The 14,674-nt window shown below is 43.0% G+C and overlaps 2 protein-coding genes across 3 annotated transcripts; one reads left to right on the top strand and one right to left on the bottom strand.

The window, feature by feature from the left end:
• Nucleotides 1-668: 668 nt before the first annotated feature.
• Nucleotides 669-3,697, bottom strand: LOC109115195 (uncharacterized). The gene is made up of 3 exons (XM_088890615.1): nt 3,443-3,697; nt 1,464-1,873; nt 669-1,378 (listed from the first exon to the last, which is right to left on the bottom strand). Exons 2-3 carry the CDS (start codon nt 1,866-1,868, stop codon nt 1,082-1,084), a joined length of 702 nt encoding a protein of 233 aa, XP_088746741.1. The 5' UTR covers nt 1,869-1,873; nt 3,443-3,697; the 3' UTR covers nt 669-1,081.
• Nucleotides 3,698-11,508: 7,811 nt separating this feature from the next.
• Nucleotides 11,509-14,271, top strand: LOC104604209 (uncharacterized). Of its 2 annotated transcripts, XM_088889993.1 has the most exons (3): nt 11,642-12,429; nt 12,507-12,628; nt 13,174-14,271. In XM_088889993.1, exons 1-3 carry the CDS (start codon nt 12,412-12,414, stop codon nt 13,889-13,891), a joined length of 858 nt encoding a protein of 285 aa, XP_088746119.1. In that variant the 5' UTR covers nt 11,642-12,411; the 3' UTR covers nt 13,892-14,271. The 2 variants fall into 2 exon arrangements, with proteins under 2 accessions (XP_010266771.1, XP_088746119.1); XM_010268469.3 differs by having other exon boundaries at nt 11,509-12,628.
• The last annotated feature ends 403 nt before the right edge of the window (nt 14,272-14,674 follow it).

Genomic DNA, 14,674 nt, shown 5'->3' with positions numbered 1-14,674 from the left:
CTCTACAGCATAGGCAAAGCTTAAGAGTGGACTCTGAGTCGCTCCCAGAGCCTAAGGGCCAAGATGCCGAACTAATAAGGACCTCGGCACCAACTAAGTCCCAGTCGCCTCTATGGCATGGGCAAAGCTTAAGAGTGGACTCTGAGTTGCTCCCAGAGCCTAAGGGCCAAGATATCGAACTGATAAGAACCTCGGCACCAACTAAGTCCCAGTCGCCTCTATGACATGGGCAAAGCTTAGGAGTGGACTCCGAGTCACTCCCCGAGCCTAAGGGCTATGAAACTGAACTAACGGAGGCTCCAAACAGTGCGTAGGACCTCACCCCCTCGCCTACTAAAGTAAAAAATGTAGACAGATCGGGCAACAACCCTACGATGCCTACATCACCTCGGAAGCGATCATGGTCCAAGTCCATCAGAGGACCTACATTCAAACAGACAGATTCTATGTGGACAGCTCAAGGCAAGAAACATAGAAAAAATCTCACCAAGACTCGGTAGCCTGATAGTGCAAGGCAACTCACGTAATTTGGGACGACTCCCACTTCAGTTACCCTCGCTTGTTGCCAGCTTGGTAACTCGACAGCACGGGTAACCTATATACGTATGGCATGAACCAGGAAGGAACCATTCTAAGCAAAAAACAATATTTCATTAAGTACCGAGGTTTTTATAAAAAAACCAGGCCTAACGACCCGGGAAAATAAATAAAAAAGAGAAAAAAAAGAAGAGAAAACCGGGCTCAGCCACCCGGGAACATGCACTCAAAGATCAGAAGAAAAAGAAGAACAACCCCAACATCAAGGGTCCACCAGTTCCACGTCCTCATCAGTCTCCTCCAAGGAATCGGGCTCCTCCTCCTCCGCTGCGTCCGTCGTCTCCGGAGCTAGACCCTTCATCATGATACCGTCAAGGCTAAGGCTAGAGAACTTCTTCCGAACCAGGTACCAACAAAGCTTGAACCCCGAACGATAGGAGTCTGTGCCATACTCGACCTGAAGGTCGCGGAACTCCAGGGACTCTTTATAGCGGTCCACCGCCTTGACCCTTTCTTCCCTAACGATAGCATCAAAGGTTCGAGCTCATTCGTGGAGGGTGGCCTCCATACTTCGAACCTCCTGCCGAAGGCGCTCCCTATCCTTAGTCGTCCTTGAGGACCCCTCCCTGTAACGAGTGTTCTCCTTGATCAGCTGGGAGATCCACGCTTCCTGGTCTTGAACAAGTAGCCCCTGGGCCTCGCTCCCCTTCTTGGCTTGGAGGACCTCACGCCGGGCCTGATCTAGCTCACGATTGAGCCTCCGTACTTCCGTCCTCTGGGCGAGGGCGTCCCTAGAATGAACGGCCGTCTGACAGGCCAGGGCATGGAGAACGGAGTTCAACTTCCAATAGAAAGCCGAGGTAAGTAAAAAAAAAAAAGTGCAGGGGGGGGGGAAGGAGAAGAGAAGAAAATGAGCAAGCACTTACCACCATGCAGTGAATCGTAGCCAGCCCCAAGAGCCGCCTAGGGTGCATCCCCGACCATTCCGCGACCTCCTCGTGGAAGATTAAATCCCGGCTCCTCCGCGTGGCCAAGACATAGTTGGTGATGCTCTTATCTCGCCCCTCGTTGGGGAACGCTAGCATGGCAGAGGGGTCGGCTGGTGTGGATGGCGGGTATGGCCCCGGAGGAGGGACCTCTTCTTCATCACCTTCCGCGGCTACTCCCTCAGGGGATGTGGGTGGGACCTCTGGCGGTGGAACGAAGGACGGGTCCGTGACCTCAAACTCGACGGCCCTAGAAGAAGACGCTTCGTCTTGGCAAAACCTCTTCGCCCTACGCTTGCCCCTCTGAGAGTTCGATAGGAGGCGACGCGCATCCACGTCCGACATTATAGCTGTAAAAAACAAAGAGACGTTATCCCAGCTTGCAAAAACCAAGAAAGGAAGAAAAAACCTAAAGGTAACCTACCGGGGCTCTACCCAGGATTGTAGCGTTTCCCGCATCCTCAGATCCAACCTAACACCCGGATCCTGAATGGCAGCCCTCCAGTGGGTCAGAAAGGGCCACCCATCGGGATTATGAACTACAAAATAGCCCCGTTTCCAGGCCAGGATACTGTTGGGCAACTCATGGAGAAGCTTGAAGCCGGGACGGGGGGAAAAATAATAAGAGCGCCTGTTTGCAGGAGCTCCAGGGGAAGCATTTTTTTTTAACATGATGGATACAAAGGTATCGAGAGAAAGAGGAAGACAGTACTCGTGAAACAAAGAAATGGTCCCCACCAAGTTCCGAACAGAATTCGGGTGCAACTAGTCTATGGTAACATTAAAGTGAGTGAGGACCTCTACTATCAAAGGGTGCAGGGGAAGGCGAAGACCAGCCATGAGCTGCTCCTCGAAGATCACGATTTCGTCATGATCGTGCTCCCAAGGATAATTGCCAGTCGGAAGGCTATAGGTAAGCTCCCTTGGGAGGTTGTATTGGAAGACCAGGGCCCGAAGTCTCTCCATTGACATGGAAGAAGGGCCAAAACTGTCCGGCTCCCGACTTTGGGAGGTGGAAGCTAGGTTACCAGAGGCTTCCCGAGCCTCCAGAGATCGCCCCTCGGGAAGTCCCCAAGCTCCCGTCGAGCTCGAGGGGGCTTCGCCCCGACTACCAGCCCGGGAAGGGACACCATCGTACGGATACCCAAACATAATTGGGTAAGGCAGAAAAGACTCATCGAAGAAGACAGGCTGAAAAGAACGACATGAATGGGGAGATCTTGAGCAAGCAAGGCGAAGGCACGATCTCATAGCCGAAAGCAAGGCTGGTTGGTATAAAAATGAGGCTTGGGGCCCTCCTATTTATAGCCACTGTGCCCGAAAAACAACAGCCCCGATTAAAACAATCCAACAACTCATAGTAAAACCGGCTACACGTCCTCCGAGACTGAAGGCAGTTTAGCGCGTTTTTTGGCGCCGGCAGAATCTATAAATCGCGTGACGTCCGCGCATGCACCTCACGCAATCTGACAAGGTAGTTTGAATTACGGGTCAAATCCACCCGTCACTTCATGGACTCCCCGCGCTAGGGCAAGACCCCTAGCTCGAGGAGTGGGGGGCAATTGATGAAGGGTGATTTGGCCCGACCTCCTAACCAGGTGACACGTGTACGTGACTCAGCACTTACGACAACTCGGCATAGGCAGACCGGCACATGGACATGACTCGATGCAGGTGACAGCTCAACAAGTATTAGCTCGCCATAGAGCGAGCTCGAGCACACCGATGTCCCGAGCTGCACTCCGAGTTAAGTTCATCCCAGTTCGCGAACTAGAACAACAAGTTCGCTCTGGACCCAAGCAAGTGAGCCACATCGAAGACAACTCACCTCAGGCAGAATCACCTCGGCACGCCACCAGTAGCTCGTCACAGAGTAGCTTGCTACGGGGCGGCTCGGCGTTTCACAGGAAGTTTCTCACCTGACAAAGTCGTACCTGCCAGACTGCTCCCGCGTCCCTCGTCTGACGGCGCAGCGCCGGCCACTTCAGAAGGTTGCGCCCCTGTCTCCCACTTGACGGCGTCGTGCCTGCAAGTTGTCTCCCGGCTGGCGGGACCGTACCATGCAACGGTCACTATAGCCCACCTGCTCTCGGCCCTAACAGTAATGGCCAACCACTCCGAGGTACGACTTGATAGCGGATCACCACAGTAGGGATTCGGGATCAACCCCACCAAACCTGTCAGACGTCAATATATAGGCACTCCGACCCCTCAGAAGCAAAGGTATCGCATATTCACCACTCTCTAGCTCTCATCTTCTGGCATACTCATTCTCTTTCTCAGTTCACTATCGAGTTCTAACTTAAGCATCGGAGAGTCCCTGCTGGGTGTTTAACCCCGGGTCCCTTCGTCCTTCTTACAGGTATCTCTTGCCCGTTGCCAGTTAGAAGCCTCGTCACTTCCAGCTAGAATTGGCCGGATTGCTCATCATCAAATACCTTGAAACTTACTCAGGTCTTCTGCAGCTTTCCTCTTCTACACTGATTACCGTCTGCATTTTTTCGAGGAAAGATGTTCCTTGCTATTCGAAGAGAAGATGCATGGGGATACATGAACCACTAGCTACTTTATTCAAACAGAGTTCGGCCTTCACTGATCGAAAAAAAAAACCATAGTGAAATGGATAGCATCGTTATGAGCAGAATCTTCAGACAGAGGAACTGAACTAGAAAAAAAAAATAGAGAGAGAAAACAGCATAGAGAACTCTAATCTTCTCTTCGAATAGCTAAGAACATCTTTTCTCGAAAAAATGCAGACGGTAATCAGTGTAGAAGAGGAAAGTTGTGGCAGACCTGAGTAAGTTTCAAGGTTTTCACAGAACCGGTTCAGCAGAAGCTTCATCACCGGCTCTGGCAACCATCCAGATATCGATTATCCCATAGCGGTGTTGAGAATTAGAGACTACTGGGTAAATACCTGAGTACCTGAGTATAGGTATTTACCGAGAGTGTATCGCTCTTAGTTTCCTTTCTTCAAACGAGTAGTACAGTCACCGACCCCAGAATCGAAATTGGCCTGAGATTGGATGCTGCAACGAGGGAACCGAGAGTGTGTCGCTCTTAGTTTCCTTTCTCCAAACGGTAATGACGACTGATGATCGCAACCGAGAGCTTGGAGAGAAGACACGATCCTCTGGGTAAATACCAGAGTATTTACCGTTTCTGATTTCGTCGGTGACTGATTCTTTGACATATGAGTTTTACATTGGTGACTGATTTCGTCGGTGACCGATACGAGCGAGACAACCAACAGGGTAGAGCGAGAGGAGTAAAGATAAATGAAGGTGGAGTTTTATACCGATTTTAAGGTGTAAAATTACATGTTTACTAAATGCATGTAAAATCGAATGGGTGTAAAGTTTATCGCGGTTCAATTTTCTACCTCAAACAAACAAGGCCTTAAGTACAAAGTTTTGCATTATATATATTTGTATTTGTATTCCTTCCAAACTGAGCCTTATCTGCGTTTAATGGCTGTGTTAGGAGTTGGTTCACCCATAGGAATGAACGTGGATAGAAGTCTCCAACTTAGGAATGCAAATAAATCAAATCGGATTCGAATCAGGTATATCCAAATCCAATTCGATAGCACATATCTTCGATCTGATTTGATCTGATCAGATCTATGATTAGAATTCGAATTCGTTAAGAATAATAGTTTTGCAAATCTGATCTCATCCAATTCAAATTTTAAAAATTTTAATAAATTTTTAAAATTTATTAAAACCCCTACAGACGGTTTTTCTATAGAGGACACTAGGTGTGGAACCCAGGAGAGCTGCGACGTTGGAATGATGATAATATGACCAGAGCCCACAAGTTCCACAATAGGCCAAAACTAGTCATCTTCAAATATGACCTAATTCTCTGTTCCTTCCTGTTGCTTGGAACCAACAGAGCTGGAACCTTCAAGGAGGGCCCAGCCCATCAACTGAAATCCATCTGCCATACTTAGCTCCTAAGGATATATTGTTCTATAACTAGACGACAAAACCCTATTTCTTTTCTCGCGGAGTTGAAGTTGAAATTTGAATGCGAGCTCGACCCAAATTCTGCTTTAGTCACTGCAAGGCCAATTCCAACAGCCTTTTTATCGCCAGTGTAAGGCTGTAAAGACTGTTCGAATGGGTATTCAAGACATTGCTCTAAATAAGAATCACGCAATACAGTATGATTTTCAAAATCGGACTGGACCGGACGGTCGGACCGGAAAAACCGGTAACTGTTCAGCCCCGAGGTCCGGTTATACTCTAAACCATTATTTAAAAATAACTGTTGAAAAAATCAAAAAACCGCTGACTCGGGTGATCGAATCATTAAATCGTTTGACCCGGGTAGCGGTTAGCAGGTAAGCAAAATTTATTTTCGTTCGATTTTTTTTTTTTTTTTTAAATTCCATTCATATCTCACGATTCTCCCTTACGAGTTAGGGTTATTTTCGTTCTAACTTCTAACCCTTCTAGTTCCGGCCTTCCTTCTCATACTCCGATGGTGCGACCGATGACCTGTAGCAGCCATGACCGACGACCTTTGGCAGCCACGACCGACGTCGACCAACGGTGAATCACGATGACCGGTGGCTGTCGTTCGGATTTCCTTCCTCAAAAAGGCTTCATCTACGGCGGTGAGCAACAAGGAACAACTGCGGATTTCCTTCATTTTCTCATCAGCAGCAACAAGGAGCAACAAGAACAATGGCGGCCAATGATTTTACATAAGTTCTCTGAAAACTATTCCTTTTGTTTTCGAAGTTACACATGTACTCTGCTTCGCGAGCATCGAGAACAGTGTCGCTGCTCCTCTCCCCTTTTCATTTCTCCACTTATTTTCCCTTATTCTTATTCTCATTCTCATTCTCCCTCGTACTCTTGCTTTTACTTTATTAATTTATTAATTTTATTGTTTTTTTAACTTTCTCCATCTTTAAAATAATTTTTGTGTTTTCCCACCCCTACCCGAAATCCAGCTTTGGTGTGCAAATGTGTTCATCGACAGAATTGGCTCCAACTTCAGAGGTTCGTGGGGTGTCTTTTTCTTGGTTTTCGGTCTCGCTGAGGAAGAAAAGGAAGAAGAAAGAAAATGGTAGAAATTGTCGTTCCACTTGCGGAGGAGTACGAGAGGAGGATCAGGGTTTCGAAAGACGATGAGATTGATTTGGTTTCTTGTGTGTCAGTTCTGGCATGGCCGATTGATGCGTTCTCCTGGGCGAAGAAAGCTGCGGAGGATAGGTTTCAGCTTGCAAAGAGGGTTAGAACCCAAGACTGGTTTGGGTCTTGCTACCATCAATGGGCTCTTTTCGGCCTGAGCCTCAACCTTTCGTTGTGACAGTTAACAACTGATATAATGATTTTTTTTCCGTCCTTAATTTGTAAGTTCTGTTTTATTTCCTTCTGCCATGGAATCTGTACATATTAATTTCTAAAGGTTTATAAATTTGAAGTTACCAAGAGACCTCTCTAAAAAAAACTCTCTCAAAAAAAATCCAGCTTTGGTGAGCTTTTCCCCCCCAAGGTGACACCGAAGGTCTACCTCCTTTCGTGCGCCCCTCACCTCCTCCATGAGGATGATCCACTGGATTCATTGCAACACCACGAACAATGGGGAGAGATTGTTGGCTCTACTCTTTATCGCAGTGAAGAAGAAGGGAGAATAGAGAGGACAATTCTATACTTTTTTATTTTCCATTTGTTTTATAGTTTGTTATTTTTGTATTTAGATAATTTCTTTTTGTATTTTTTTTTTCTGTATTTTCCTGTATTTTTTCTGTTTTTATTTAATTTTATATTATTTATAAATATATTTTTTATTTTAATTTATTTATGACATCACGGGTCAAACCTTTCAACCCGGATGATTGAACCGCTTAATCGGAAACCGGTCCTCTGACCAGTTCCATTTTCGGTTCGTTTTTAAAAACCTTGCAAAACATGTGACTACAGGGGAATCCTAATTCCTAACCGTGCTACTGATGTGTGAGTTGGTGCCTTTTTTGTTTTTGTTTGAATTCGTTACTTCCAGTAGGGTGTTTCCTAGAACAATAACAACTTTCTCTTTAGTACCTTTCATCTCAAATGCTTTGGTCTTTACAATTTGTTAAGAAAACTAAAACTAAGGCTGCATTTGGAAATGATGCAAATGGAGTATAAATTCCTGTTCAGGGTAAATTTGCACTCTGGTTCACTTTTGTTTGTATTTAGTAATATTACATTTATGCATTGACAAATAACAAATCAATGCATATTTACATTGATAATAAGATGTAAAAGTACATCAATAAAAAAGAAGTAAATTTGTATTTAAGTGGGATTTTGTTAAAAAAAAAACATATATTTTATTGAAATTCATAAATGCATCTATTACACGTAAAAAGTATGTTTGGTAAGAAAGTAAATTTATCAGTACAAAACTAACCCAACTTTGCAATTTATATGATTTGTTTTACACTCTACATATTTGAATTCACACCTATTTGCATAGTTTCCAAATGCATCCTAAGGGGTTTGATAAATCTTTTCATTTGGCATTTTGAATTTTTCAAAACTTGGAAAATCAAATTTTGGTCTTTCTCCATTTTGGTAATGAAAGTCTTGAAAGAGAAGAATCCAGAAAGATCTGTCTTAAAAGGTTCATGAAAACCCAAAAGGGCCAAAATCTGGAAACCTCATTACCTTTTAGCCATTTTGACTTGAATGATCTTTATAAAATAACTTACCAAATGGAACCTAAATTGCCATCAATTTTTTCAGATATTTCGTCTGGAACTAAATAACTTACCACTCTCGGGCCTCGGGATTCTTTTCCTCTATAATTAATTTCATAAATGCCATGTTCATGGGCGGGCCGTGTTGATCGTTTGTTATCTTCTTGGGTCTTTAACAGGTTTCCCTCATCTTTTGTGGTGGGTCCGTGGGACCACTTTAAATTTCATGGAAATTTCCTGAAATTTTAACAAAAAATTAAAGATTGCAAAATAATTTCAATTAGGGGACCTGTGTGATGCACGGTATTTATTAAACAAAAGAAAAATAATAGAAATAGTCATTTACTAAAATACCCCTATAGTTTTATGGCTAAAATCTATCCTATAATTAAAATTTTACAAAAATACCACTTATGAAAATGATAATGTTGACCCTAATGTTCATTTAAATAAATTTAATCAAAAGAAAATAAAAATAAAAATATCATTTTTACCCTTTATAAGATATGTGCAACCATTCTATTGGCTATATTTGGTTAATTTTGTTTTTTGTACAAAAAAAGTGTTAAGGGTGTTTTTGGAATAAAAAATCATGTGCCTAATCGAAAAACAAACACTCCTTAATGAAATGTTGACTAAGTAAATAAGTTGTAAAATATATGGGATGTTTTAATAAAATGAAAATTATAAGGTAGGTTTAAGTAAATATGTAAAACTATAAGATGTGTTCTAGTAATTGACCCTAATAAAATCACATAAGAGTATACAATTGTTTTATATTTTCAACTTTTTAAATAATTAATAATTATTCATATTTTATATACTATTTTTAATAAATTTTTTATAATACAAAAATAACAATAATTAATTTCAATTAGGTTTATTAATCAAACTAATGAAATCGACCAACCCGATCAACTCGACTTGAGTTGGTTGGTTTTCTAGTATTGTAGGTTGGTTTTGGTTAAAAAATTTCCCAATTCAACCAAGTTGGATCAATTTTACTTTGGCCATTTGTAAACCAACCAAAATCGAACGACTTAAACATGGATGTATATTAATATTTTATATTTTAAATATGAAAAAGTGAAAAATTTCCCATATTTTTAGTCTAAAATGTTTTATATTATAAAATCTAATTTTTTAAATTTACTTTTAATAATTGCACTATAATTTTTAAAATTTAATTTAATTTTTAAGTTTAAATCTTTTGAACCAACTGACCAAACAAAAAAATCAACCCAAACCAATACAACTTGGGTGGGTCAATTTTCACAGAAGGTAAATCGGTTTCAAGTGACCAACTCTCCAACCTGAATAGGTCAATTTGGTTGGCCAAATAGCCTACGACCAAACCGAATCAACTCATGAACACTCATTAACCATTTTTCCTTCATCCTTTGTGGTGGGTCTGTGGGACCACTTTAAATTTCATGGAAATTTCCTGAAATTTTAACAAAAAGTTAAGGATTGCAAAATAGTTCCAATTGTATGAGTGTTTTTAGGGTTCAACTATGATATAGAAAAGATATGATAGGGGAAAATGAACTGACCTGAAATTATAAACCGATAGCGAATAAGGTTTTATTTATTAAAATTCACGGGTGGATTTTGATTGATCAAAACTCTTTCCATATCATATATTTTTCCCTTGAAACGATGCAAAATTGTAACTACAGATGATGCAGAAAATATATGATGCAAAATTTTGCATAGTGGAACCCTTCAAGGGAAAATATATGAATATGATGCGGAAACAATATGATATAGAAAGAGTTTTGACCAATCAAAACCCACCTGTGAAATTTTGATAAATAACACCTTAATTGTTACCATGTTTATGATTTCAGTTTATTGATCAATTGTTTTTTTTTCTATATCATAATCGAACACTCGAACCCACGGTAAAATGCACGTCAACTCAGGTTCGGCGGTTCAATCGGGCACGAACCAGCCACAACATGAGCCAGAGTAATCAAAAGTCCCCCAACCCTCATTCTGCGAATTTTTCCCGCTGAATGTTTTTCTCCTTCCACCAAACCCTACCCACACACCGAACCCTCCCTCCATCGACGGCGACAAGGAGAGCTCTGGACTGACATTGTAACTTCTCCCTCTATGGTCCCATTGTCGCCGTTCCAGCGAAGACCAAGATCTGATATTTCATCAACGAGTTTGAGTCTTTTTTAATTTTTATTACCAGAAGTTCTATGGTTTTCTTCCGCCTAAGCTAAGGTAAGCTGTTTCTTTTCTTTCGTTCTTTCTTTGTTTCTTTTGTGTTTTCTTTACTTCTTTCGTTCTCATTTCATGTTGTCGTTTTTCGGTCATATACCTGCGTTGAGTGGCCGCCGGCTTCTGCCGTTAAGAAAATATTGATACTAATCCCCTACTCAGAGTGTTTGAACCTTCCAACAGTCATGTGCTTTGAAACCGCCATTTTCTTAAAAAAAGAAGAAGAAGAAGAGAGGAGGCCAGTTCGTGTTCGATTACTCTGGGTCATGTTGCGGCCGGTTCGTGTTCGATTGAACCGCCGAACCCGGTTGACGTGCATTTTACCATTATACGTTATGATGGACGACGTGGCCAAATGTAATTGGAGTTTCACCTTTCAATTTCTCATGAATCTATTTTTGCCACTTGTCATATAAGCATTCCATGGGTCCTACCTCCTACGTCGAAATTGTAGTCTGTAGATGATGACGTTCTGACTGATTTAACGCATAGGAGAAATGGCTACTAATTAACACGTGGCTAGTCTCTTATCTGAGATTAAACAGCTACCACCAGAAAGACTTTCAGGACCTTGTATTTGTCGAGTCTCGTATTTGTCATGAGCCTCGTTCTAAATGAACAAGATTTTATATAACTTTGCCACGTGGATAATGGATACCAACCAAAATTCGTAGCCCTGTATTAGTCGTGGGTCCCAATTTCCAAACCCCAGCAGGTGACGTGGCGTGGTTTGCGAGCAGATAATAAAATGAGTTGTGCTACTTAAAAGGCTAAAAGCAGAGGCGGTATTTTAGTTTAGGTTTATAAAAGGAGTTAAGAATATTATAATGGAGTGGGCTTTAAGTTTGGTGGGCACTGGGAGGCAGTTTGGCTGCAGAGACCCACGTTGTTGGTCAGGTTAGGACTTAGGACTCGGGAGGAGGCCCTTCACCTTCGTCACATACCGTCAACTTCTCTACGGTAGGACTGGCAACGTTTTTGGACAGCCTGTGCACAGCTGTAAGCCAACTAATAACTGCAATTAATGCTTCTTTTTTCCTACTCTCCCTTTCCGTACATCTAAACTATGGAGAGAGAAAGAGAGAAGATAAGAAGAGATATTTAGTAATAAAAAAGGGGAAAAAGAACTCAGAAAACAAGAGCCTTCAAGTAGTTGAAAGCCAGGCCACCAACTCGACTCGACAGATGAGACAAGAGATTTGAGAGAGATACCATTACTTGCTTTCAACAGAACAGGACTACTGGAGAGGGGTGGGATCATCGGAAGCTGGCGTACGTGCGCACTGCGCACCAGCTCACTCACCTTGGGCGCACGCATCCCCATGGATTCTTGTCTAGGACCCAGCTATTCCAGCCTGTTGCAGCGCACACACATTGGGGGCCTTAAAATCTACTCCCTCGTGTTCTCAATCCATCCGATCTAGCTTTTTTAATTTTTTGGATCTGGCTTTCTAATTTTGTTTTGTTTTGTTTTATTCCGCTGAAGAAGCGAGATTTTCTCTCCCGAAGCTGAAGAAGCGAACTAAATCTCGCCGGAAGGACACATGGATCCATGTCCTTTCGTGCATCTCCTCGTCGGAAACCTCGCTCTCAAGATTCCGATGGCTTCCAAACCCGCCCGCTCCGGCATCCACCCTGCCTCCTCTCCTTGTTTCTGCAAAATCCGATTCAACAACTTCCCCCAACAGACTGCCATCGTCCCCTTAATCCCGCCCCAGAACCAGTTCCCCGACGGTCAGCAACCTCAGACCCTGGCGGCCAGTTTCCACTTAAGTAAAGCCGATCTAGAGAAGCTCGACGGTAAATCTTTCTTCTCCGGGAAGCCTTGTCTGAAGATTGCGATATACACTGGGCGGAGGGGGACCACATGCGGTGTCAACTCGGGAAGACTCTTGGGAAGGGTTTCGTTGCCTTTGGAGCTGGTGGGAGCCGAATGTAAGGCTTCTGTTTTCCACAATGGTTGGATTTCGGTTGGTAAGGATGCTAAGGGTTCTTCGTCGCAGTTGCATTTGAATGTGAGAGCGGAGCCTGATCCTAGATTCGTGTTTCAGTTTGATGGAGAGCCGGAGCGCAGTCCTCAGGTTTTCCAGATCCGAGGCAACATTCGACAGCCTGTCTTTACTTGCAAGTTCAGTTTCAGAAACTCCGGCGGCGACCGGAATCAGTTATCAAGGTTAGTCTTCCGACTTCCGCTTACTAAAGTTCCTTTTTTTCTTGCTTCTCTGTTGTTTAATCCAAGACATAGTACCTGACGATCCACCTCTATATTTTTACCATATTGCACTATAGATGACTAGGATTTGAAACTTTGAACGATTTTTTTTTTTTTTTTTTTTGGGTAGCATGACTCGTAGCGCTTTACGCCCGTTCAAATTGTATGTTTATCGTTGAAGCTTGAAAGTACGGCCTTCAACTTTCCTCTTTTTCTTGCAAAATCTTTGCCTCTGATTAATTAAAGTGAGATTTGAGGGTTTAATGGTGTGCTGTAATTCTTTAAAAGGCTTTCCTTTTTAATTCTTTATCTTTATTTTTTAATATTTTGAAATATCTAAGGGTGGATTCATTGATTTTTAGAGAGTTGAAATGCTGTATTATGAAGAATTCTTTATCTGTAGATATTAGCTTCTTCGATTTCTATCGTTACTGAGTTTTTTTTTTAATGTTTTCCCATTTTTTATTGTAAGATTGATTCATTAGTCTGTGTTTGATGTCGAACAGATCGTCTCAGTTAGAATCAAGCAGTTCAAGAAGCTGGTTGAGCTCGCTTGCAAGTGAGAGGGAACGGTCTGGGAGGGAGCGCAAGGGATGGTCGATCACGGTCCACGACCTCTCTGGCTCGCCGGTGGCAGTCGCATCAATGGTTACACCATTTGTTGCTTCGCCTGGTTCGGACAGAGTTAGCAGATCCAACCCCGGCGCTTGGCTAATTCTACGCCCGGGCGATGGAACTTGGAAACCATGGGGCCGTCTCGAGGCCTGGCGCGAGCGAGGTGGCAGCGATGGCCTCGGATACCGGTTCGAGCTCATGCCCGATACTAATGGAAGCATGAGCGCTGCCGGCATTGTACTCGCGGAGTCGACGCTCGGAACGAGTAAAGGCGGTAAATTTGTGATCGACACGAGCGGGTTTGGGCGGTCTACGCCTGCAAATTCGAGCTCGCCGGCATGTAGCCCGAGGTGCAGCGGGGACTTCGGGTATGGGCTATGGCCATATTGCATGTACAGAGGGTTTGTGATGTCGTCGACGGTGGTAGGCGAGGGGAAGTGCAGTAAGCCGGTGGTGGAGGTGAGTGTGCAGCACGTGAACTGCACGGAGGATGCAGCAGCTTTTGTCGCACTAGCAGCTGCCGTGGATCTGAGCATGGACGCCTGCAGGCTGTTCTCTCAGAAGGTCAGGCGGGAGTTATGCCAGCGTCGTCAGGATTTGTTGGGTTGATTCCGATTGTTTCGTCGTCTTAATCTGATTTTTGATTTCCTTTTCTAAAACATTTTTTCCTATTATTTCTTCAATTTTCAAGTGGTATTGACGATGGGTTTTGTATTCGTCACTGACTCACTAACGTCTAACAAACGGCAGGTCGGCAGCTTGGTTGGTTTTTTTTCCTATGAAATGTACATACAAAGAGAGCGAGAGAAAGATGGACAGTTTTTTTTTTCTTTTCCATCTAGGGACTAGGATCAGTTTGTGGTGGTGTGACTTTGTGAATTCGATTGTTGTTCTGGGGTTACATATGGTAATGGACTAATGGCAAACTCATCTTCTGCTTGTGTGTAAGATTTCATTGTTTATGAAATGTATTTCTTTTCTTGGTAAAACCTTCCTTCCATCCAAATGCATCCTTTCATTTGCACTCTTTGCGAATGAAACTTAATATTAGTGGTTTCCGTCGTTGATTAGTGAGTCCGGATATCCTGCACAATCATTCCCTCTTAATCAAATTACAGGGTTCTATTGTCACTACTTTCAAACGTTCATAGGGTTTAGGTTTCTTCTTCATCCTATTTCTTTCACGTTCAAAAAAAAAAATAAAAAAACGAGAGTTTACAGAGCCTAACATTCTTTTGTTGATTCCTTTTACTTTGTCGTCTTCATTGTCCAGACCAACAGCGAAGGTGGCATTGTACCAAACAAAACTGGCAAGTCAGTAGTAGGCTTAAACACGACTTAAGACAGGAAATTTCGTGCATTTCGACAAGAACAAGAAGGCTGTGCGGCAGT

The sequence above is a fragment of the Nelumbo nucifera genome, chromosome 6 (genome assembly GCF_055504915.1).
Source record: "Nelumbo nucifera cultivar China Antique chromosome 6, China Antique-T2T, whole genome shotgun sequence".
NCBI classification, from domain to species: domain Eukaryota; kingdom Viridiplantae; phylum Streptophyta; class Magnoliopsida; order Proteales; family Nelumbonaceae; genus Nelumbo; species Nelumbo nucifera.
Note: the sequence above shows the minus strand (reverse complement) of the source record. Positions and strands in the feature narration are given on the sequence as shown.